Below are 23,648 nucleotides of genomic sequence, written 5' to 3' on the forward strand. Positions count from 1 at the left end.
ATGCTCCGTCATAGACACTATGGGGAATGTATATCATCACAACACGCTGCTGACTTGCAGGTGTAACGATGCCTACAAGCCAATGGGGTAGTAAAAAAATGCAACAGAGTCTCCTCTTTGCATCGCAATAAGAAGGTGTCACATGGTGTTTAAGGGAGGACCCAGATGCAGAGGGAATAAAATGGATGAGTCTTTATTAATAAACAGAGATAAATTCAGTGATGGAATAATGAGCAGGAATTCCCGGCACATGTTGCAGAGTGCTGAGTTGGTGTGGATGATCGATGAGATGGTGAAGAACCAGCATGGACACCCGGCAGAGATGAGATCAACGGTGACAAACAGGGTAGGTAATCCAAAGGCAAACAATAGTTCGGAGACAGGCAGTCTAGGTAAGTAATCCACAGTGTAATAAATCCAGAGAGCAAAGTCTGATCGAGAGTAATCCACACAGGAACAGAAGAGGGAGAGAGTAAAAACAAACAGGACCGACAGCAGGCAAGATTGCATAGACAAGGCGTACTAAAACAATCTGGCGCACACAAGGGAGAATTTATAGGCAGGTTAAATAGGGAATTGGGTAGGGTTGCACCAGCTGTGCATAAGGTCTCACTTAAGTTGGGAAGTTCACACTAAGGGCTTAGTAGTTACTAGTTAGTTTGTAACTAAGTCAATGCTTAATTTGGTTGCACCACCTGTTCTTAAGGCAAGACTAAACTAGTTGGTCATAAGCTCTCCGTAAAGTCATGCATAGTCGCTTAATATGACGTTTACCTTAATTGATCCAATAAACAGCCTTCAAATGTATACACAGAAGTGTTAAAAAGCCGTGAACTTCAATTTGATCTTGTTATGGTTGATGTTCAAACCTTGTTTGCTCACGTAACTGTCAAAATAGATACATAATAAAAGTAGATTTGATAATAGTATATTTTCTCTGTGTAAATAACAATATATAGGAACTATATCTAAAATAAATAAGGGGTGATAAATAAATACTAATACAGCAGGCTGGAAAATAGACATTTATTCATTTTAATATCCTATATATATTTTGAATGTGTTGAAACTGAAAACTGCACCGTTAGAACAGTTTCATGCTGAAGAGCCGCTTAAAAGTTTTTTCTCTTTCTCGTAAATGTAAATGAGTGTAAATGTCAACATCATACTGTATGTTGAAAGGATTGAAGTCAGTCATGCAAAACATGAGCTCATTGATGTCATAAAATATCAGTCTGCTTTTGTATTCCATCCGTTACTCCTGGTCGAAGGCTTCCGTAAATATTTAGTTTAAATGTAGGGTTATGTTCTACCTAAGTTTAATGGTGCAACGCTAAAACATTCAGTAACGCGTAAATTGTGACTTAGTGCCCATTTATACCACAACTAGGCTAAGTTGTAACTTACATATGGCTGGTGCAAGCAGACCCAGGTGTGGGTGATTGCCTCGTGAGTGGTGTGTATGAGTGTCTCCAAGGAAACGCTAATCACTCCGGCCACGAGACAGAATTAAACACACGAGGAGAATGAAAACATGCAGACACACAGAAAAAGCAGGCAATCCGACCAAGATCGTGACAGAAGGAAGAAGCAATGATACAATGATGAATGTATGAATATACATGGCAACGATGCTACCCTCGAATGGCGTGAGCTTTTACTCCAATAGGGCACTGTATGCCTTGTGAATAATGTGCGAGCACAATGGCATCCACTATCTAATGAGAAAGCCTTTGTTTGGAGACAGCCTGCCCTTTAAAGCAACTTATGACAGAGATAAAGAGCTGATCCGAGAGCTGCATTTGCCTTATGAGATCGATATATGCAGGCAGTGCTCTTATAGGACACAGTATGTGTAGCCTCTCCTATTCATCCAAAGTGAACGGAGGGGGAGAGAAAGCCTGAAGTGTAATAATATGCATCTTTTGGCGTGTAGTCTTTCCTGGGTTTAAGAATGGTTTTTGATAAGCCTGGTCCAAACTTTAAACAGGAGTCATTGACCCGCAATGCTTGAAGGTCATCTACGCATTTTTCTGAAGCCAAAGTGAGAAGAGGCACAGTCTTTAATGAGAGAACGTGTAAACTTACTGAATCCAATGGCTCGAATGGCAGGCCCGTGAGTGTTTTTAACACAAGCGCCAAGTCCCAAACCAGCATGGTGGTGGGGCAAGACGGTCTCAACCGCCTCGCGCCACGTAAGGGTCAAATAATCAAACAATCACAATCAAAGGGTGTCTGCCTGTTGACAGACCACCCAGTAGGATATGTCCAGTTGCTATGACAGCAACATACACTTTGAGCGTAGACGGGTAAGACCCATGTCTAAACATTCTTGTAGAGAAATACAGACTGCACGGTGCATTGTACAGGGTCTTCATCCCGAGAGGAACACCAATCAGTGAACACTTGCCATTTCAATGTGTATAAACATCTTGTTTAAGGAACTCTGGCTTGTAATATGGTGTCGAGCACCGGTTATGAGAGCCCATGCGCAACAGACGGGCAACGTTCAGTGGCCACATATGAAGTTTCCACAAGTCTGGATGTGGATGCCAAATCGTGCCCCCCGCCTGCCTGAGCAGGTCCCTGCTAAGTGGAATCCTCCACGGGGGCATTCAAGAACTCTATTAACTCTGGAAACCATGGGTGGTTGAGCCATTCCGTTGCAACCAGCAGTACCCCTTCCTCGTCCTCCTGAATTTTGAACAATACTTGGTGAAGTAAGTGGATGGGAGGGAATGCATACTTGCATCCCGCTGGCCATTTGTGGGCTAGAACGTCCAGGCCCAGTGGGGCATGAGTCAGGGATTACCACAGGTGACAGTGTGTTGTCTCCGGTGATGCAAATAGATCTATTTCGGCTTCCCAGAATTGATCCCATATAATCAGAACTGCCCCTTGGTGATTTATGTAAACCATGACCGCCGTGTTGTCGGTTCTGATCAGAACATGAAACCTTTGGACAGCTTGTTGGAAAGTCATAATGCTAGAAATACAGCTAGTAGTTCCAGACAATGGATGTGCTAGGTCGCTTGAGCACCTTCCCAGGTGCCAAAGACTGGGTGCCCATCGCAGATGGCTCCCCAGTCCCTGTCTGACGCATCCGTCGTGAACACTTTGCATCTGGACACTTGACAGAGTGCCACACCCATTTGATAGAATGTGGACATTTTTCAAATAGTTAAAGCGGCTAGACAGTGGTGTGTCACCACAAGATGTTAGCGGCTATGTCTCTATGAATGATGGGGTACCTTCAATCTAAGCCAGCACTGTAGTGGTCTCATGTCACCCCGCTGGGACTACTGCACCACTGTTGCAGAGGCCATGAGGCCCAGGGCTTGTTGAAAAAGCTTCAGTGGAAATGTTTTTTGCAGCTTGACAATGGTCAAACACCGGTGAATGGAATGAACGCATTCTTTCATCAGGTATGCCATCATAGAGACTGAGTTGAGATCCATGCCCAGGAATGAAATCTGACGGCCGTGCATTAACATGCTCTTCGACCAGTTGACTTTCAATCTCATATACTCCAAATGTGCAAGTAACAGGTCTCTGTGTTTGCAAGCTTGTCCCTCTGACTGTGCTTATGTTAACCAGTCATTGAGATAATTCATAATGTGAAAACAATTCAGCCTCATCAGAGCGAGCGCCGCATCGACACATTTCGTGTATGTGCGAGGAGCCAGGGCTAAGTGCGAAAGGCAGGACTTTGAACTGGTAAGCAGTCCCCTCGAAAAAGCGAATCTCAAGAATAGCCTGTGATGAAGGGCTATGTGTACATGAAAGTAAGCATCTTTTAGGTCGATCGACACAAACTAGTCCATAGGATGAACGTGAGACAGGATTTGTGTCTGAGTAATCATTTTGAACAGAAATCTTAGGAGTGCTCGGTTCAAGCGTCTCGGATCTAAAATAGGACATAATCCTCTGTCCTTTTTAGCGACCAGAAAATAGTGGCTGTAAAATCTGCTATGGGCATCATCTGCTGATACCATCACTATTGTGTCTTTTGCAAGTAGATTTAATATCTCTGAACAGAGGATCAGCTCATCGTTCACCATTACGGTGGAGGAAATAACACAAAGCGAATCAGCCACCTTGCGCACTGTAACAAATTCAGTTGTTCTATCGTCCTCAGTATCCAACTGGAAATGCCCGGAAGATGGCTCCACTTGTCTGCGTAATGAGCCAGATGACACAGGAGCCTATTTGTGTCTGGCTGTGCAACGATTGACCTCAGGGAGCAGTTGCGAAATGTGTATTGTGTTAATGCATGATTTGGAAAAGAGCTCTTTATTGTGAATATGTTTGTGCCCTGAGCTATTGCATCGGGGCTTGCATCCTTTATTGGTTTTTGACATACTCTTGGCACGAAAACATTGAAAAAAGGTGTTCAACCAACTCAAGAGGTGAAACCAAAAATCAAAATGCCATACTTTCAAAAGAAGGAGGTTCAACACTCACTCTTTAAGCAAAATTAGAGCTACAACTTTATTTGTTTAAAAATACATGTTTTGGCCACCCTCAGGTTCTTCATCAGACATCCTAGACTGTTGGCATGAAGCCAACAACATTGGAAACATAAACGCAATTTTCTTGTCAGTCCCGGGAACCATCTGGGAGAATGACTAAAGTTCTGCGGGTCCTCTTGGGGGCCGGAAACGAACATATCCATAGGCTCTGGTCCCCGCTTCATGCCAGTGACGTCAAGAATGCTGCTCCGGTTTGGTGGGAGATCTCCCGCTGGTACAAGGGTGCCTGGAGACCGCGACCTTGTTCTTGGGCCAGGGACGTTGGGATCCATCTCCATTTTTTGCATTGACAGTGCAGCGGGCATGCTGAGTTTGCGAGGTTGTTGACCCGAGGAGAAGCACGAGCGAGTCGGAGGCGCTACTTGTTTAAGCTGGGCCCTACTGAAATCTGTTTTATTTTTTCCCCAAACTTTGTCTTTTTTAATTATTTTTCCAGAATTCCACGTTTTAAAGTTTTTGTGGAATCATAACTATATTAGCATTTTCAACAACATATGGTAAATCATTTATAAATATAGAAAATTAAAGTGGACCTATACAACTGCCTTAAGAATGTTTCAGTCAGGACCACTCTTGGCTGCATTTCCCAAAAGCATCACAAGCTTAAACTGATCCTAGAGACCACTGGCGCCAATGGTTTTTACAATCTTCTTAGGCATACGATACTTTTGGGAAATGCAGCCCTGTTTGATTGGAATTTACAGTGCAATTTACAATTTACCCCCACTCTGAAGGGTTCAACTTTTATGCTAAACACATGGTACATCGGATTCTCTCCACTGCCTCTCGTTCTTGCTCTCCCATCAAGACATTCCTCTTTTCCCATCAAGACATACTATACAACTAGGGTTCAATACCCCCCCCCCCCATAAGCAGACCTACCCTATGTCCAAGGCCTCTCCTCTATTAGAAAAAACACAGTCAATCAAACTCTACCTACCACCCGTCCAGTGCCTGTCCTTAAACCAATCCTCCGCCAGATTAAGTAGGAGAGTGATGTGAGAGGTGAGCCACAAGACCGCGTCAGCCGCCCCGCCAAAGCCTAGCTTGGCCTGGTTTTGCTCCCCTACTCAAACACTCTCCAGAAACCCCCAACCAATAATAGGCAACCAATAATCCTCTCAGCAGTCCGAACTGTCCTTTGTAGTCTTCTGATGTCTGATTTCATAGCTGAACCAAACCAGACAGTTATTGAAGTGCAGAGGACAGGCTCAATGACTGCTGAGTAGAACTGTATCAGCAGCACCTGTGGCAGGTTGAATTTCCTCAGCTGGCGAAGGAGGTACAACCTCTGCTGGGCCTTTTTCGTAATGGAGTCAATGTGGGTCTCCCACTTCAGGTCCTGTGAGATGGTAGTGCCCAGGAACCTGAATGACTCCACTGCTGCCACAGTGCTGTTTAGAATGGTGAGGGGGGTTAGTGTTGGGGTGTTCCTCCTAAAGTCCACAATCATCTCCACCGTTTTGAGCATGTTCAGCTCAAGGTTGTTTTGACTGCACCAGACAGCCAGCTGTTCAACCTCCCTTCTGTATGCAGACTCATCGTCATCTCGGATGAGGCCGATGACAGTGGTGTCATCTGCAAACTTCAGGAGCTTGACAGAGGGGTCCTTGGCGATGCAGTCATTGGTGTAGAGGGAGAAGAGTAGTGGGGAGAGCACACATCCCTGGGGGGCACCAGTGCTGACTGTACAGGTGCTGGAAGTGAGTATCCCCTGTCTCACGAGCTGCTGCCTGTCCATCAGAAAGCTGGTGATTCACTGACAGATAGACATGGGAACAGAGAGTTGGTGTAATTTAATACAGGTTTAGCAGATTTTAATTTCTGTCTGTAGGTTGGAAGAAGATGAACCAGACAGTGATCAGAGAGTCCCAAATCTGCTCTAGGGACAGAGCGATATGCATCCTTTATTGTTGTGTAGCAATGATCCAGTATATTTCTGTCTCTGGTTGGGCATGTAATGTGCTGTCTATATTTGGGCAGTTCACGTGTGAGATTTGCTTTGTTAAAATCCCCAAGAATAATAATTACCGAGTCCGGGTATTGTTGTTCCGTGTCTGTGATCTGATCAGCCAGCTGTTGCAGCGCTGTGTTGTAACACACGTTTGACGCGATATACACACTCACCAGAATAAACTAGGAAAACTCCCGTGGCGAGTAGAAAGGCTTACAGTTAATAAAGAGCGCTTCCAAATTAGGACAGCACATCTTCTTTAATGTTGTTACATCTGTACACCAACTTTCATTGATGTAAAAGCATGTTCCACCACCTCTCGTTTTCCCCGTTAACTCCGTGATGCGACCCGCTCTGAACAGCTGAAAGCCCGGCAGATGCAACGTGCTGTCCAGAATGGCTTCACTCAGCCAGGTTTCTGTGAAGCACAAGGCAGCAAAGTTTGAAAAGTCCTTGTTTGTGCAGGTGAGGAGATGTAGTTCATCCATTTTGTTAGGAAGAGGGCGGAGATTCGCAAGATGAATGCTCGGCAGCGTTGTTCAAAAGCCCCGCCAACGGAGTTTGACCAGCGCGCCTGCTTGTCTCCCTCGTCTCATGGCGTGTTTAAACAACACAGCCGCGCCTCCGACTAAAATGTCAAACAAAACGTCCGAATATTCAAAATCCAGGAAAAGATTTACTGGTGTATGCTGTCGAATGATCAGCAGTTCATCTCTGGTAAAACTGACTGAAAAAAGATTACTAAACACAGGACAAACAAACAAAAACAGCAAAACAATAGAAGCACTCCACACCGAGGCGGCCATCCGCGGCGCCATCATGATGTAATGTTATTGATGCCAACCATAACACTTTGTCTGGCATCAAGGAGGTGATGGTGATCTTAGAAGGAAATTTTAGCTGCTGGTCAAGGTCGACCATCATTGACCAATCACTTCCATGTGCCAGGACTGACCGCCCTGTTAACAACAAAGGATGGGAGAGATTGAACATCCCATCACAATCCCTTTTTCCAGTTGCTGCCATCCAGTTATCTACTCGTGTGTTGCATGACATATATTCAGGTCCCCATAGTAATTATTTACCAAACTCTTAATACACTGTGGTACATGGAAAAACTCCATTGCATAGCTGACGATCTGGTGTGGAACTGACCCATAGGCATTTTTCAGGTCCAGCCAGACTACATGGAGGTCTTTCTTGTCTCAATTGGCAGACTGGATATGCTCCCATATTACTGATACATGCTCCACACATCCAGGAAAACCTGGTATTTTTGATTGCCACCAAAAAGAAAATCTTTCCCTCCACATTTAGTAGAGCAATACTCCTAAACTGACTTATGCTGTTGGATTCCTATTCTTTGTGTATAAAGATGGCCACTGCCCTTCGTCATTCCAGGGGTATGCACTGATTCTTCCAGGCAACTCTCAGTAGTCTCCATAACAGTTTAAGAACTGTTGGGCACCGCTTATTCATCTTATACGGGATCCCAGTCAGGCCCAGGGCCGAACATTACTCAGATGCACAGGTAAATGATTACCTGTGCATGCCACACCTCAGCCGGTGCCTTCAGTTGTCCAGTCATGGGGTCATCAGCCTAGAGCCTCCTATCACGGATGTTTCACCCCATTAATCCCAGAATATCTCCTGGTGGTGGGGCAGCTGTAACATTAAATTTCAAATTAAGTCATATAATAAAAAAATAAAAAAATGTTGGTGCTTTTCCCAATACACATTGTTCCAAAGCAGCTTTACAGAAAATCATATGTAATGTCTGTAGCATCTTAAAAACATGAATAGCCAACCCTTCTGGAAACAATTAATAATTTGATAAAAAACGAAATTGACTTTCTTTAGCTTGGTATTATAAAAATTTCAAAAATTAGGCCTGCCGTCAGTGTCCATATTAGAGGACATCAATTTTAAGGAAAAATATTTTGTGTTTTGCCGTGACTTACGCAATACACTTTGCCTTCTCCCTTTTTAAAATTTGATGGGATGAAATGAATTAATTTGTACACCAAGATAAATTAAACCTTTTCACATGTACAAGATTTAGTGCATATAACATTTATTCATATCATATATTAATTAGAGCAGATTCAAAAAAGGTTTTAAAACATTAATGTTTACAAAGTCCACAAAACAATTTTATCACATCAAGAAAATATATCTGCGCTTTGTACAATCAGTAGAGACTGGTCATCAAGTCAACAAATTTACATGTACACGCTGTCAAAATGATTTTAACACAAATACACACACATGAAATATTAATAATTAAAACTGTGAATGACAATCCTCAGTCTCAGAATGTCAGTGCAGTCTACAGGGTTTGGGCACGAAATCAAGATTTGAATCTAACAATAAAATAAAATAAAAAACAGGTCTACACAAAAATGTTATTTCTTTCAGGAAAAATGCAGAACTCTACACACCCCTGATGCTCTCATTCTCGAAAATTACTCTTAGTGTCGGTAAACTTTACAAAAATAATACTTCTACTGAAGATGCTTCAATTGTTTTGGTAATAACGTTGATCTTGTGACATAGATATGTGCGAAAGTCTAAAGACTAAATACCTTATAACAGTTAGAACTTGGCCAAGATGTCACTGGCAGGTTTAGATGAGAGTTAGTCTGATGTTCAAACCATACAGGCTTAAAATACAGTGACAGAATGCAATAATTGTCAAAACTTAAACTTAAAATGAAACATCTCTTAATAAATGAAAGTACAGAGTGGGAATAAAAACAAGCATCTTAAACTAATGATTTCCACTAGTTATATTTACTGTAGCCCTACAGAGTCAAGCATAACACTTGTGTAGCACAGTTAACTAAAGGTGTGAGGGCGAGTTATCCATGGGCTCAGATATCTAAAACTAATGCAAGAGAAGAAACCTCAAAAACAATTGAAAAACACATGTCCTCAAGCATTATTTAACTGTACTTACATTCACAGCAAATGTTTGCAATAATTTACTAATACAGAAAAACAATCCATTTCCAATTGTGCACTTATTTTAGTAGGAATTCTTTATTTTGGCCATTTTGGGGTTTTTTTTCTGAGCACATACACATGAATTCAATAACAACAAATGGATGGATGCTTTCAGGTCAAAGAGTTTGCTCTCATTCAATACACATCTAAAAATACATTTTGGATTATATTAGCATCAAATATATAACTTTAAACTTTTGGACTGCATGTGAAGGACGTTAAAAGCTTGAGCACAAATGTCTGCTGGTAAGCGTTTCAATCTGTTCCAACATATTTTAGAGAAATGTTCCCATGTGTGAGTGTGTGAAGTTGAGAAGCTAAGAGAAACTGATGTGTGGTATGTAGAGCACATTTAGCTCGAGCTTTAATCAGATCTTTGACAGCAGGCCTGACTCTGGAGCGCTGGCTTTAATGATGTTCTGAATCTCTTTGAACTTTGGATGTTCTTTATCAGACAGTAGCTGCAGAAGAACCGATTCACTTGTGGTGACGATGATTCCAGTGCGAGACAGACGCTGAAGATAACAAGAAAAGCACAATAAACATATGCAACGTTAACTGCCCACCATAAATATATTTTCAAGAGAGTCCATCTCACTTGTTGTTGCTTTGCACAGGAGCACGAACAATACTGATATTGGGGGTTTCAAATTTTGATTAGTTGATTTAACATCCAAAATGTGATGCATTTTGAATGAAATGAAAAAGAATATTCAACAAGGTAAAATGCAAGGCAAGACTTTTATTTTTATAATTTTATTTATCAGGAATTGATTGGCTGGTGTAAAGTAGCCGTGTCATTTCAGAACAGATGGAAATGTGAATGTTAGTTTGCAGTGGATTGTGAAGGAGAAACACTGCCGGCACACACTTTTCTATCATTATGTGCTATTACTGCTGTAACTTTTCTGAAATTAATGTAAAACAGCATTAACCTCTTCACCTCTAGTGTAATTTTCCGTCACAATATCCAGACGTGAAATGTAGGTGGCGCTGTAACACAGCGGAGCACTCACCATGTGCTCATTCATAGACAACAAGTTTATGTTTAGAGCATAAACCTCATTGTTTCGTTGAATAGCTCGGCCTCCGAGTGGACTAAAAGCTCAGTCTTGGTGTCAAGAACATATTTTGCTGAGATTTGTTTATCATGCTTTTTCTACTGGACTGCATATTTTGTTCTGAACTTCTGAGACATAACTTTAGACTATTTACCCAAGTAAGCTCACAGACAAGTGAAAAATGGGTCATTTTGAAGAAAACAGGCAAGAGTTGATACAGAGTTTGGGTCTTACAGAAGCAGTGATCAGAGCAGACATTAGACGTCTGTCTTTATTGTCTTACAGAGATCATATTTCACTTTGTGATTCTTTTGAGAAACATTTAAACTGTAGTGTTATGGCAACAAAATAATAAATCCTGAGATTGAGAGCTTTCATTTCTTATACGACATGTCTATTTATGTGCTATATGAAACACTTTCATATGTATTTTGTTTGTTCAACATCATTAACAAAAGGTGCCTGATTTGTAGTTCTGGGGACTTTTATTTTGTAATCCTAAACTTATTACATGCTCCCGGCCATGCCCATGGACCTGGTATAGTTGAAGGTTAAATTACTCTGTTGGCAAGACTTCAGAAAGGCTGCATTACCTACAACAGTAGCCTAAAACAATAACCAAATAGCTATTTAGCTATTGGTTGAGATCAACCAATAGCCCACATGACTTGGGTGACATTATCCGCAAAAGAAAGTTGTTTCAGAGGCGGAGGTGTTACATTTTCATCAAATAATGTAGTATGTGCATTGTAATACATTGCACTCATTAGAAACCATGTGTAAATATCACTGTCAATAATATTTCACTCATGCTGTCTTTTTGTAAACACTCATTACTGATAGTTATGGATGTGGTATGTTTTCATTTCCTTGTCCATTATCAGCAGACATACATATAGATACAGTATGTTTGCACTTTTCATATTTCTTTTTCCATATCTTCCATCAGGGTCCATAACATTCTAGTCAGTTAATAATAAATCAAAGAGGTCCACCGTTGTCTAACAGAATACCTCATGAAGTGAAGTTTGTACGTGCAGATTTCTCTCACCTCTAGTGCAAACATCCTGTCCATCATGCTTCTGGAGGACGTGGCGTCAGCAACAATGTGCACTTCAAACCCTCGTCCAATCAGATCCAGAGCGGTCTGCTGAATGCACACATGCGTCTACAACACACAAAGCACTCAATAAGCGTTCTCTGTAAATGAACATGACAGATTTAACAGCTAAATCACACCAGTTGATAGACCTATTACCAAATTATGTAATCTCAGAAATTAGTGGAGGGTTTTTACATTCATTGCAGGGATGCCAATTTCCAGATATTTTCATAATCGATCATCTTGGAAATTAACTATCAATTAATCGATTAATCGTTAAAGTTAATACAACAAAACACAAGTGGAGGACTCCAAATAATATGTGCATGTAACCTTCTGTTTAAATATAATTTACATTAACACACTTAAGAAATGTAAGTATTGGCATTTTCTTAGTTCAGTGTATTTTAATATATTTAGGGTATGTTTAGTATGAATTTGTGAATTAATGTAATTACTGTTAATTAATTACTGTTAATAATGACTTGCATAGAAGATACATATTTGAGTTCATTAAAACTTCACCTTGTAGATCGTGGGACATTTTGGACCTTTGGACTTCTTTTCAACAAGGAGCCCAACAGATCAACTGTGCTTGTTGTCATAATATACTTTAATACAGTGGTTCTCAACCAGGGGATCGGGACCCACAAGGGGGCCTCAAGGTCTCTTACAATTATTTAAAATATGATAGATTATTATAATTGTTATATAATTATTATAATTCAACTTACTGAAAATGCTAAAAATGTAATAGCTCCCTTCAGCAGCCTGCTTTTTATGAAGAATATACAGTTCTAGACATTTCTGGAATCTCAAGTTAAGGAAATATCTTATTATAGATATATCTTATCATATAAATATCTAATAGCCTTCATGGGGGGCCTCTGAATATTTTCTCTGACAATGGGGGGCCTTGGAGTCAAAAAGGTTGAGAACCACTGCTTTAACACATTATCACGGTGTATGCAGAAAACACAATGTTCATTTATAGAGAAACACTCCAATAATGATTACATTGAGCCCGCTTCATCTTCATCTGTGCCGTTCTTCTTCTTCAGTGATGCGGAGAAGACGTGACATGCAGCCCACAAGCGCCCTCTAGCGGCAGGTGACTGTATAGACAGCCTTATCAATGTCTGATGGGCTGATTACTGAACGCACTTGTTCTGGAATTAATTAACTGTCGATTGATAAGCTTAATCTATCAAATTATTAATGAAAATTATATCGATTATCAATTAATAATCCACATCCCTCATTCATTGTCATCACTGTCTTGCTGTGAACAGCGAAAGTTCAGGGGGTCACATCATATACTTAGAGATTTCCTGTCTTTTGCTGATTGAACTGACCTCAACTCCAAACAGAACAACACTGCGGACTCCTGGAATCTCAGCCAGCAGCGTCTCCACCTCAGGAAGCACCATGGAGAACTTGGTTTTGGGGAAAACTAGTTTAGCGCCGGTCAGGTCCATCTCCTGCACTGTGTTGCCCAGACCTTTAGGGTACTGCTCCGATACCACCACAGGAATACCCAGAATACGAGCTCCCTGCAGCTGGACAAATCAATAAAACTCATACCGCAGTTGAATCTAAAAATACTGTCTCATCCGAAGTGACCTGGATAGTACACGGACTATTGTCATCCCGCTCAAGGGCACAAGGGTGATAGTTTATGGATCAACACTTCAGGGATTTGTACTAATAATCTTACCAGCCCACAGTCTCAATAACATTGCAGTCAAATAATTTCAAAGATGAACAGACTGTGATTGAAAGAGTGAAAGTGTCTGAAATCACCCCCTATCCACTATATAGTGCACTATTTCAGGTGTCTGCCATTTTGTAAGTGTCTGCCATTCATTCCCTACTTTCGTTCACTCATTCTTAACCACAATGCACTCTAATTTAGAGTGTACATTCAATGTACACTTGACAACGGTTAATTGCCCATAATCCACTGCGGGGAAGACGTACGAGCTGGGAGTTTACAGTTTCCTTCACTCCTGCCATGTTTTATTTCATGCTACATGTATTAAATTACTTTGTGACAAATCATTACTTGATTAAAATTACATAACATTTAGAGAGGCAAAACATACATTTTAAAATGTATCTGTACGCTTTATATTTTATGCAGTATTTTGCCATTAAGCTGAAGAATTATTTATTTACTAAATAATTCACTGAGGTGATATTACTTTACCTCAGGAGACTGCACACAGTGGAAATTATAATTCTGTGGATGATTTAAATATTCAGTTATAACATGTAAGTTATGATAACTCTGGTGCTGTTTATGGTCGGATGAGAAACGTTATACAGCTTGTATTAGGGTTTAAAGATACTAAAGCATAACAAATAAATACATTAATGTACATTTGATCAAATGTGTTTATTATTTATATTAACATATATATTAAAAATCACAAACAGAATGAAAATGTATTGTATTAATATATTATTTAATAAGAATAACAAGTAAGGCCCAAGTATTTTAAAAGTTCATATGTGACGTTGTTTCTGCGACCGCCCCAGAGATCCGACACTCTGTATATACATTAGTGTCCGAATTCACTCACTGCTGAGATATAGTGCACTCTAGGATATAGTATGTGAGTAGTGAATGAGTGAATGATTTTGGACACAGCAATTAGGATTACCAGCCTCTGTCCCACACTGATGATGTCCCCGAAGTATTTGATGGCAGGTCTGAATCTCTCCTGCATGTCGCAGCAGAAGAAAACTGTGGTGGCGGGTGACAGGTTTCCTAATATCGTGATCTGCAACATATACAGACACACTTCAGTTTCTTCAATCATTCTGCTGAACACAAACACAGCCATGAACACGCACTGTGTTTGTAATACATCAACCATGTTTACATACTTAACCAGGACTAGACAGGGAACTGTGATGAGTCTCCCAAAAATATGTCAAGAACATGTTCGGGCCATATTTCACCTCATGAGTCATTTCATCTTACATACAGAAAACTAAGCCTTTCTTTGCATTGTAACATTATTTTCATGACGATCAAAACACCCCTCCATTTTTATTAATGTGGGAAAAAATCCTGTTCTCATCTCTGTAATGCAGTAAAGAAAATCTATTGAGTGTGACAAAAAAAAAAAAAAAAAAAAAAAAAAAAATCTGTGAAATACTTTGCATGCACTACAGTAATGAGAATTCATGGGCGTGTGTTCTTAACTGCCATGAAAATGTCACAATGCAATAAAATCTTAATAGTCCTAAAAAGGCTTCATTTTCTTCATGCAAAATATAATTGGAATATAATTGGAATATATATAAATATATAGTGGCGGAATGATCCGCCCCTCCCTCTCCTTATCGTCGCCCCGCCTCTTAGGGCCGTCCTTCAGCCAGACTCACGACGGGAGTTGAGCAGGAGAGCGAGAAGAGGCGCATAATTAATAAGCCTCGTTCTGACAGCAGTGGATGGAGCACACCTGATGTGAATAATGCTTCATCACCGCTGTCTTTAAAACGCAGAGCGCACCTCTTCTCGGGGAGCCGGCTTCAAATCTCCATGTGCACACACTAGCATCCTCGCACGCCCAGGACCAGAGCTGGGAGGGTTCGGACAAATTAGATGCGTCGCCGGACCCGCTCCTTGGACCCACTTCATGAGTTAAATGTTTCGCCAGGGGGAGAATAGCACTCATCGTGGCCGACGGGCTAAAGGCAACCACCTTCCTCTCTAACTTGCCGCGGGCCTGGAAAGACAGGCCACCGCCCCTCACGCCGTGGACCCTGGAGGGGAGCGCGTGTGACCAACGGACCCAGCTCATGCCTGGGCCAATCCTCGGACACTTCCCCGCCCTTCATGGAGCCCCATCTCACCACGAGGATGCCACATTCCCCTTTTATTTTGAGCACTATTCCCCCAGGACACTTCTCCTTTTTATGGACATGTTATTTTTTTATTATTATTTCCAATAAATGCCTCTCCGAGGCTTGATGCCACACCCACTGTGTCTGTCTCTTGCTCACCCCGTCACAATAAATACAGGTACATCTCAATAAATTAGAATGTCGTGGAAAAGTTCATTTATTTCAGTAATTCAACTCAAATTGTGAAACTCGTGTATTAAATAAATTCAATGCACACAGACTGAAGTAGTTTAAGTCTTTGGTTCTTTTAATTGTGATGATTTTGGCTCACATTTAACAAAAACCCACCAATTCACTATCTCAACAAATTAGAATACATCATAAGACCAATAAAAAAAACATTTTTAGTGAATTCTTGGCCTTCTGGAAAGTATGTTCATTTACTGTATATGTACTCAATACTTGGTAGGGGCTCCTACTGCTTTAATTACTGCCTCAATTCGGCGTGGCATGGAGGTGATCAGTTTTGGCACTGCTGAGGTGGTATGGAAGCCCAGGTTTCTTTGACAGTGGCCTTCAGCTCATCTGCATTTTTTGGTCTCTTGTTTCTCATTTTCCTCTTGACAATACCCCATAGATTCTCTATGGGGTTCAGGTCTGGTGAGTTTGCTGGCCAGTCAAGCACACCAACACCATGGTCATTTAACCAACTTTTGGTGCTTTTGGCAGTGCGGGCAGGTGCCAAATCCTGCTGGAAAATGAAATCAGCATCTTTAAAAAGCTGGTCAGCAGAAGGAAGCATGAAGTGCTCCAAAATTTCTTGGTAAACGGGTGCAGTGACTTTGGTTTTCAAAAAACACAATGGACCAACACCAGCAGATGACATTGCACCCCAAATCATCACAGACTGTGGAAACTTAACACTGGACTTCAAGCAACTTGGGCTATGAGCTTCTCCACCCTTCCTCCAGACTCTAGGACCTTGGTTTCCAAATGAAATACAAAACTTGCTCTCATCTGAAAAGAGGACTTTGGACCACTGGGCAACAGTCCAGTTCTTCTTCTCCTTAGCCCAGGTAAGACGCCTCTGACGTTGTCTGTGGTTCAGGAGTGGCTTAACAAGAGGAATACGACAACTGTAGCCAAATTCCTTGACACGTCTGTGTGTGGTGGCTCTTGATGCCTTGACCCCAGCCTCAGTCCATTCCTTGTGAAGTTCACCCAAATTCTTGAATTGATTTTGCTTGACAATCCTCATAAGGCTGCGGTTCTCTCGGTTGGTTGTGCATCTTTTTCTTCCACACTTTTTCCTTCCAATCAACTTTCTGTTAACATGCTTGGATACAGCACTCTGTGAACAGCCAGCTTCTTTGGCAATGAATGTTTGTGGCTTACCCTCCTTGTGAAGGGTGTCAATGATTGTCTTCTGGACAACTGTCAGATCAGCAGTCTTCCCCATGATTGTGTAGCCTAGTGAACCAAACTGAGAGACCATTTTGAAGGCTCAGGAAACCTTTGCAGGTGTTTTGAGTTGATTAGCTGATTGGCATGTCACCATATTCTAATTTGTTGAGATAGTGAATTGGTGGGTTTTTGTTAAATGTGAGCCAAAATCATCACAATTAAAAGAACCAAAGACTTAAACTACTTCAGTCTGTGTGCATTGAATTTATTTAATACACGAGTTTCACAATTTGAGTTGAATTACTGAAATAATTGAACTTTTCCACAACATTCTAATTTATTGAGATGCACCTGTATATATAAACACACTGGAGGCCAAAAGTTTGGAATAATGTACAGATTTTGTTTTTTTGAAGGAAATTGGTGCTTTAATTCACCAAAGTGGCATTCATCTGATCATACAGTCATTCAAAAGTCATTTTTGGTCAAATCTAGACAGGCCCCATTTCCAGCAGCCATCACTCCAACACCTTATCCTTGAGTAATCATGATAAATTGGTACTAGAAAATCACTTGACATTATATCAAACACAGTTGAAAGATATTTGGTTCGTTAATTGAAACTTAACATTGTCTTTGTGTTTGTTTTTGAGTTGCCACAGTATGCAATAGACTTGCATGTCTTAAGGTCAAAAATGGCAAAAAAGAAACAGCTTTCTCTAGAAACTCATCAGTTAATCGTTGTTTTGAGGAATGAAGGCTATACAATGCTTGAAATTGAAGATTTCATACAAAGGTGTACACTACAGTCTTCAAAGACAAAGGACAACTGGCTCTAACAATGACAGAAAGAGATGTGGAAGACCAGATGTACAACTAAACAAGAGGATAAGTACATCAGAGTCTCTAGTTTGAGAAATAGACGCCTCACATGTCCTCAGCTGACAGCTTCATTGAATTCTACCCGCTCAACACCAGTTTCATGTACAACAGTAAAGAGAAGACTCAGGGGTGCAGGTCTTATGGGAAGAATTGCAAAGAAAAAGACACTTTTGAAACAGAAAAACTAAAAGAAAAGGTTAGAGTGGGCAAAGAAACACAGACATTGGACAACAGATAATTGGAAAAGAGTGTTATGGATCTTAACTCCATTGAGCTTTTGTGGGATCAGCTAGACTGTAAGGTGCGTGAGAAGTGCCCGACAAGACACATTTATGTCAAGTGCTACAGGAAGCGTGGGGTGAAATGTCACCTGAGTATCTGGACAAAATGACAGCTGGAATGTCAAGGATCTGCAAAGCTGTCATTGCTGCACGTGGAGGATTTTTTGATGAGAACTCTTTGAAGTAGTTTAAGAAGTTCTGAATTTTTTTCATATTGTAATAGTAATTTTTCACATTATTAATGTCCTGAATATACATTGTGATCAGTTGAATGCCACTTTGGTGAATTAAAGTACCAATTTCTTTCCATAAGAGCAAAATCTGAACATTATTCCAAACTTTTGGCCACCAGTGTGTAATATGTGTAATATATATATATATATATATATATATATATATATATATATATATATATATATATATACACACACACACACACACAGTACTGTGCAAATGTTTTAGGCACTTGTGAAAACATCTTCAAAAATAATACCATAAATAGTTTTCATTTATTGATTAACATCATACAAAGTCCAGTAAACATAAAAAAGCTAAATCAATATTTGGTGTGACCACCTTTGCCTTCAAAACAGCACCAATTCTCTTAGGTACACCTGGACACAGTTTTTCTTGGTTGTTGGCAGATAGGATGTTCCAAGCTTCTATCTATTTAGGCCGTCTCAATTGCTTCTGTCTCTTCGTGTAATCTCAGACTGACTCGATGTTCAGTGGGGGACTCTGTGGGGGCAATGCCATCTCTTGCAGAGCTCCCTGTTCTTCTATTCTAATCTTTTCTATTTGCAAAAGTAATGTCTGGGAGTCTAAAATGTATTCTCCTATTGACACACTAAAGCTGAAGATATAAATAATCATCTTATGACAAATGCTTTTGTGAAACATCTTAAGTGCCTAAAACTTTTGCACAGTACTGTATGTATGTATGTATGTATATATATATATATATATATATATATATATATATATATATATATATATATATATACACACACACACATACACAGGGTTGGGGAGTAACGGAATACATGTAACAGGATTACGTATTTAAAATACAAAATATAAGTAACTGTATTCCACTACAGTTACAATTTAAATCATTGGTAATTAGAATACAGTTACATTCAAAAAGTATTTTAATTACTGAAGAGATTACTTTGCATTTTATTGTCATTTGTTTCATTTAATATTTAGTCCTTTCAGATGGAAAACATTTATACATATAAATGATGCGATCCAAAGAGCATTTGAACAGCGGTGAAACACTTTTCTTTTTTGGGGGGGGGGGGGGATTTTTCCCCTTTTTCACCCAATTTGGAATGCCCAATTCCCAGTGCACTTTTAAGTCCTTGTGGTCGCGTAGTGATTCACTTCAATCAGGGTGGCGGAGGAAGAATCCCAGCTGCCTCCACATCTGAGACCACCAACCCGTGCATCTTATCACATGGTTTGTTGAGCGCATTGCCACAGAGACATAGCGTGTGTGGAGGCTTCACGACATCCACCGCGGCATCCATGCTCAACTCACCATATGCCCCACCGACAACGAACCACATTATAGCGACCACGAGGAGGTTACCCCATGTGGCTCTACCCTCCCTAGCAGCCAGGCCAATTTGGTTGCTTAGGAGACATGGCTGGAGTCACTCAGCACACCCTGGGATTCGAACTAGTGAACTCCAGGGGTGGTAGCCAGCGTCTTTTACCACAAAAATGATGTGTTACATTCACACGAGCAGACAGAGAAGTACGTTTGAAGAAAGTTTGGAGCAGAAGAAATAGAAATAAACCTTGGGTAAACTGTCAGCTTTACACTAAGCTAAAATGATATTTCTAGCCATTTTACATGCACATGTTACCAGACATGATCATATTTTTCATCAAGAAAATTCACGTTGGATAAAAATTAATTTTTTTCTAGTAAGACCTTTGATATTAGGGCAAAAATTTTATTCTTGATAATTTTTTTTTATTGTTTTCCTGTAAAAATATCTAAAAATCCTTAAAACAAGATCAATTTGATGTATCTTGTTTTAGAAACAACACTGCATAAGATATTGAGGTTTTTCAGAGAATGTATTTTTAACGTGTATTTTGTCTTACTGTACTGGCAGAGTTTTTATAGTCAAAACAAGTGGAAAAATCTACCAGTGCTGAAGAAGTAATCCAAAGTATTTAAAATACGTTACTGACCTTGACTAATCTAACGGAATACGTTACAAATTACATTTTACAGCATGTATTCTGTAATCTGTAGTGGAATACATTTCTAAAGTAACCCTCCCAACCGTGTGTGTGTGTGTGTGTGTGTGTGTGTGCGTGCGTGTATATATATATATATATATATATATATATATATATAAAATTCTTTTTTTTTTTTTTTTACTTAGAGGTGAAATGTGACCTAGATATTTTTCCGTGAGATGCCCCCAGTGACATTAATGTTTAATACACTGATATGTGTTGACACTGTTTTCACGTGAGAGCTCCAGTAATGTCAGTTTGAGTTGTGTTCAGAACGAGAACACGCCATTATAAGTATTTAATAAACAGATCTGAATCTTTCTGAGAAAAAAACTAGTTATTTAATATGAATACATACAATAATAACAGCGAGTCGCCTGTAAGAAGGACTTTGAAACGTGGCTGTTCAGATTGTACATAAACAAATAAATACAAACATTCAAAAGTCAATAATGCATGTTTCAAGAGAACTGAACAAGTATTTTTGATTCCTTCTCATAAAACACAAACTTTGGCACACTTGAACATTTCCGCTCCCTTGAGCGAGACACTTTCACACGTCAATATGAATTTTCCACGGATATAAAATGAGAGACATTGTTAATAGAGGTCAAGTATGAAAATATCATCTTACATCCATCTGCACGGGCACTAATCTGAGCCGACATTTCTCCGAGATCGTGAATCCCTTCGGCAAATCAATGAACTGGCCCCATTCCTCGGAGAAATACTGAATCACGAATTTACGGTGGACATCGATCTGATATCCGTAAATGGACCGAAACTTCTGGATGAGCACTTCATAACCAGAGCCCACGGCCACGGACGAGGGCCGAGAAAACACGGAGAACGAGAATAACACGGGAACATGGTTATTGTTGCTGTGGGAGTCCGCCATGATGCTTCTGAACTCTCATTTGATATCATTGAAGACTCGATTATGAATTGTTCTGAAGAATCGGTTCCTTTTAACGAATCACTCGAACTGCATAGTTCTCCTAAAGTCAGTTTTTTTTTTTTTTTTGGTTAAACGTGTTCGTTGGTTATTTGGCTGTAAATTAACTCAAGCGAGATTTAGTCTAAGACACTAAAATCACGTTAGATTTTCGTCTTAGTTTAGATGTAAAACTTTTTAATAAATAGCATGTAAGAAGACCAAACAACTCAATTAGAAATGAAAACTACACATTTTACCTCCTGCTTTTGACTGAAGGCTGGAACGAATCGCTTTTCAAAATGATTCATTGAAATAAGTAGTTCAAAAGAACCGATTCGTTACAATGAGTCTGACTTCCGGCTCAAACAATCACAAGCTTTGCTTTCCTTTTATCACCATAATAAAATTAAAATATAGGTGATGACTATGACTTATTTAATTCTGTACGCTATTTTATTCTCAAAATATTCGTGTCTACAACGGAATAATCAAATAAATCCAAAATGATGCAATGTGTAATTAATTGTACATTTTATTATGAAGTGAAACTGTCGTTAAGTCAGTTACATACAACATACTGTAGTCCTGATATGGCTTTCATCCGCATTAGCATCATTATAATACAGCTAGAGATGACAAAATATGACAAGTCATCAGCTTAGCCTAATAAAGTGTGTTGTAGAGGTAACACGTCATATAGGCAGTCATTTTTGTAATACCATATAAATGTGAGCAAAAGCACCTGTCTGAGTTTCCATCTTTCTTACATTATTATATAAAGGGCTTTTTCACCACACTTAAAATGAATAATGCAAACTTGAATACACATGAACTAAACCGCCATTTATTATTACATAATTAAGTTCATTAAACTGACTGACATCATAGCATATTTGCTTCACTTCAGTGAGTGAAGAAAAAAGGTATTATATTGTATTTTTTACCCAAATACAATTCACAGTGAATCTCAAAATTTTCAAGTGCCACATATTAACAAAACTAAATCACAATAATAGCAATAAATCAACTAAAAATTGAAACAATGGTAAATAATGATGTATGATGTTCAGGACTAAAGTAACTTCAGTTCTCAACCAGTGAACCAGCGGACATACTGTACAATAAAACAGTCAGATTCAGTCTGTGCATTTGAATTATTCAAAGCGCAGCTGTGTATGACTTACACATAATTACAATATTACACATCAAAACATTCATTGGCATCATTCACAGCAGATGACTGAGTGATGGGCTTCAAAAATGAGCAGTAGGAAGACGTCATGATGCTATGTGTCCAGAGTTTACTTTTGAATTCCATTTTTCACACACAGCCTGTAAAGATGAAAACTGCTCATGATTATTATGGAGTAATTAAAGGGATCATTGAAAATTCTGTGATTGACTCACTGTCATGTTGTTGCAAACCTGAATTACCCATATATCATTCTACCGTGGAACACAACAGGAGATGCAAAGCAGAATGACGACAAACACATGCCATGAAAGTGAATGGTGACAGACTTAAATTTTGCCTGACATCTCCTTTAGATTGGAACAACATGATGAGTAAATAATGATAGAATGTCAATGTTTGAATATGAGTTGCATTGTGTGAAGTTCTGGCATTAAAGCACATGTGAGACAGACACTAATGTGTATCATTAGTAATAAAGTTCACTTCAAAACAAATAACAGTGTCTGCCATTTACGAGTTTGAAACATAACCTTTGCTATCATTGAATCTTAATGCACAATTTCCTTCATAGCTCACAAACATTCATTTCCACATCAAATCACTGTCCTACTAAAATCACATGGCTGCAGGCTAGAGAACGGTTTGCTCACCTAAACTTAAGCATATCGTCATTACCCTCTTTTAAATGTATTAATTATACATTGACTAAATGTGTAGCTCCCACAGACATGAGCGATGAATAATTGACGCTGGCCACTGATCAAATATACAGCAGTACAAACGAGTGCTGATGTCACTCAGACTGGTCAGGTCATCTCTCGTGGTGTTTGAAGAGCTAGAGTTTCTTCTGACCATTCAGTATACTGTCATAGATGCAGCTGGTCAGAGGAACATAGCAGTTTTGTGTGTAATCCAGGAAGAAGAGCGGATCAGTGATGATGGAGGGGTTGAAGCCACTCTTCACCAGACCAAACTTCTGCTGCTTGAACGTGCTGGTCATCTCCATACACTCCTGCACACACACAGATGTAGAATCAAACACATATTTGAGCATGTAAATAATGCCACAGATGGGCTATCTGTATTGTGGCCTTTTACACAGAACACACCCAATCCACATGTATCAATCAGAGAGATATGTAGAGATCTGGAAGTTAGTTTGGAAGAAATTGATCAT

At 39.8% G+C, this 23,648-nt stretch overlaps 2 protein-coding genes across 2 annotated transcripts in view; both read right to left on the reverse strand.

Annotated features, from left to right (window-relative positions):
- Positions 1-8,538: 8,538 nt before the first annotated feature.
- On the reverse strand, positions 8,539-21,261 carry isoc1 (isochorismatase domain containing 1). The gene is made up of 5 exons (XM_051683582.1): positions 20,974-21,261; positions 14,322-14,441; positions 13,011-13,214; positions 11,605-11,721; positions 8,539-10,007 (listed from the first exon to the last, which is right to left on the reverse strand). The coding sequence occupies exons 1-5, from the start codon at positions 21,235-21,237 to the stop codon at positions 9,861-9,863; spliced, it is 852 nt and encodes a 283-aa protein (XP_051539542.1). The 5' UTR covers positions 21,238-21,261; the 3' UTR covers positions 8,539-9,860.
- Positions 21,262-21,790: 529 nt separating this feature from the next.
- Positions 21,791-23,648, reverse strand: part of slc27a6 (solute carrier family 27 member 6) — a 45,094-nt gene continuing 43,236 nt past the window's right edge. Inside the window, exon 10 of the mRNA XM_051683549.1 lies at positions 21,791-23,483. Within this exon, the coding sequence (XP_051539509.1) occupies positions 23,307-23,483 (177 nt within the window). The 3' untranslated portion in view covers positions 21,791-23,306. The remainder of the gene's footprint in view (positions 23,484-23,648) is intronic.

The sequence above is a fragment of the Myxocyprinus asiaticus genome, chromosome 42 (assembly GCF_019703515.2).
Source record: "Myxocyprinus asiaticus isolate MX2 ecotype Aquarium Trade chromosome 42, UBuf_Myxa_2, whole genome shotgun sequence".
Taxonomy (NCBI): Eukaryota; Metazoa; Chordata; class Actinopteri; order Cypriniformes; family Catostomidae; genus Myxocyprinus; species Myxocyprinus asiaticus.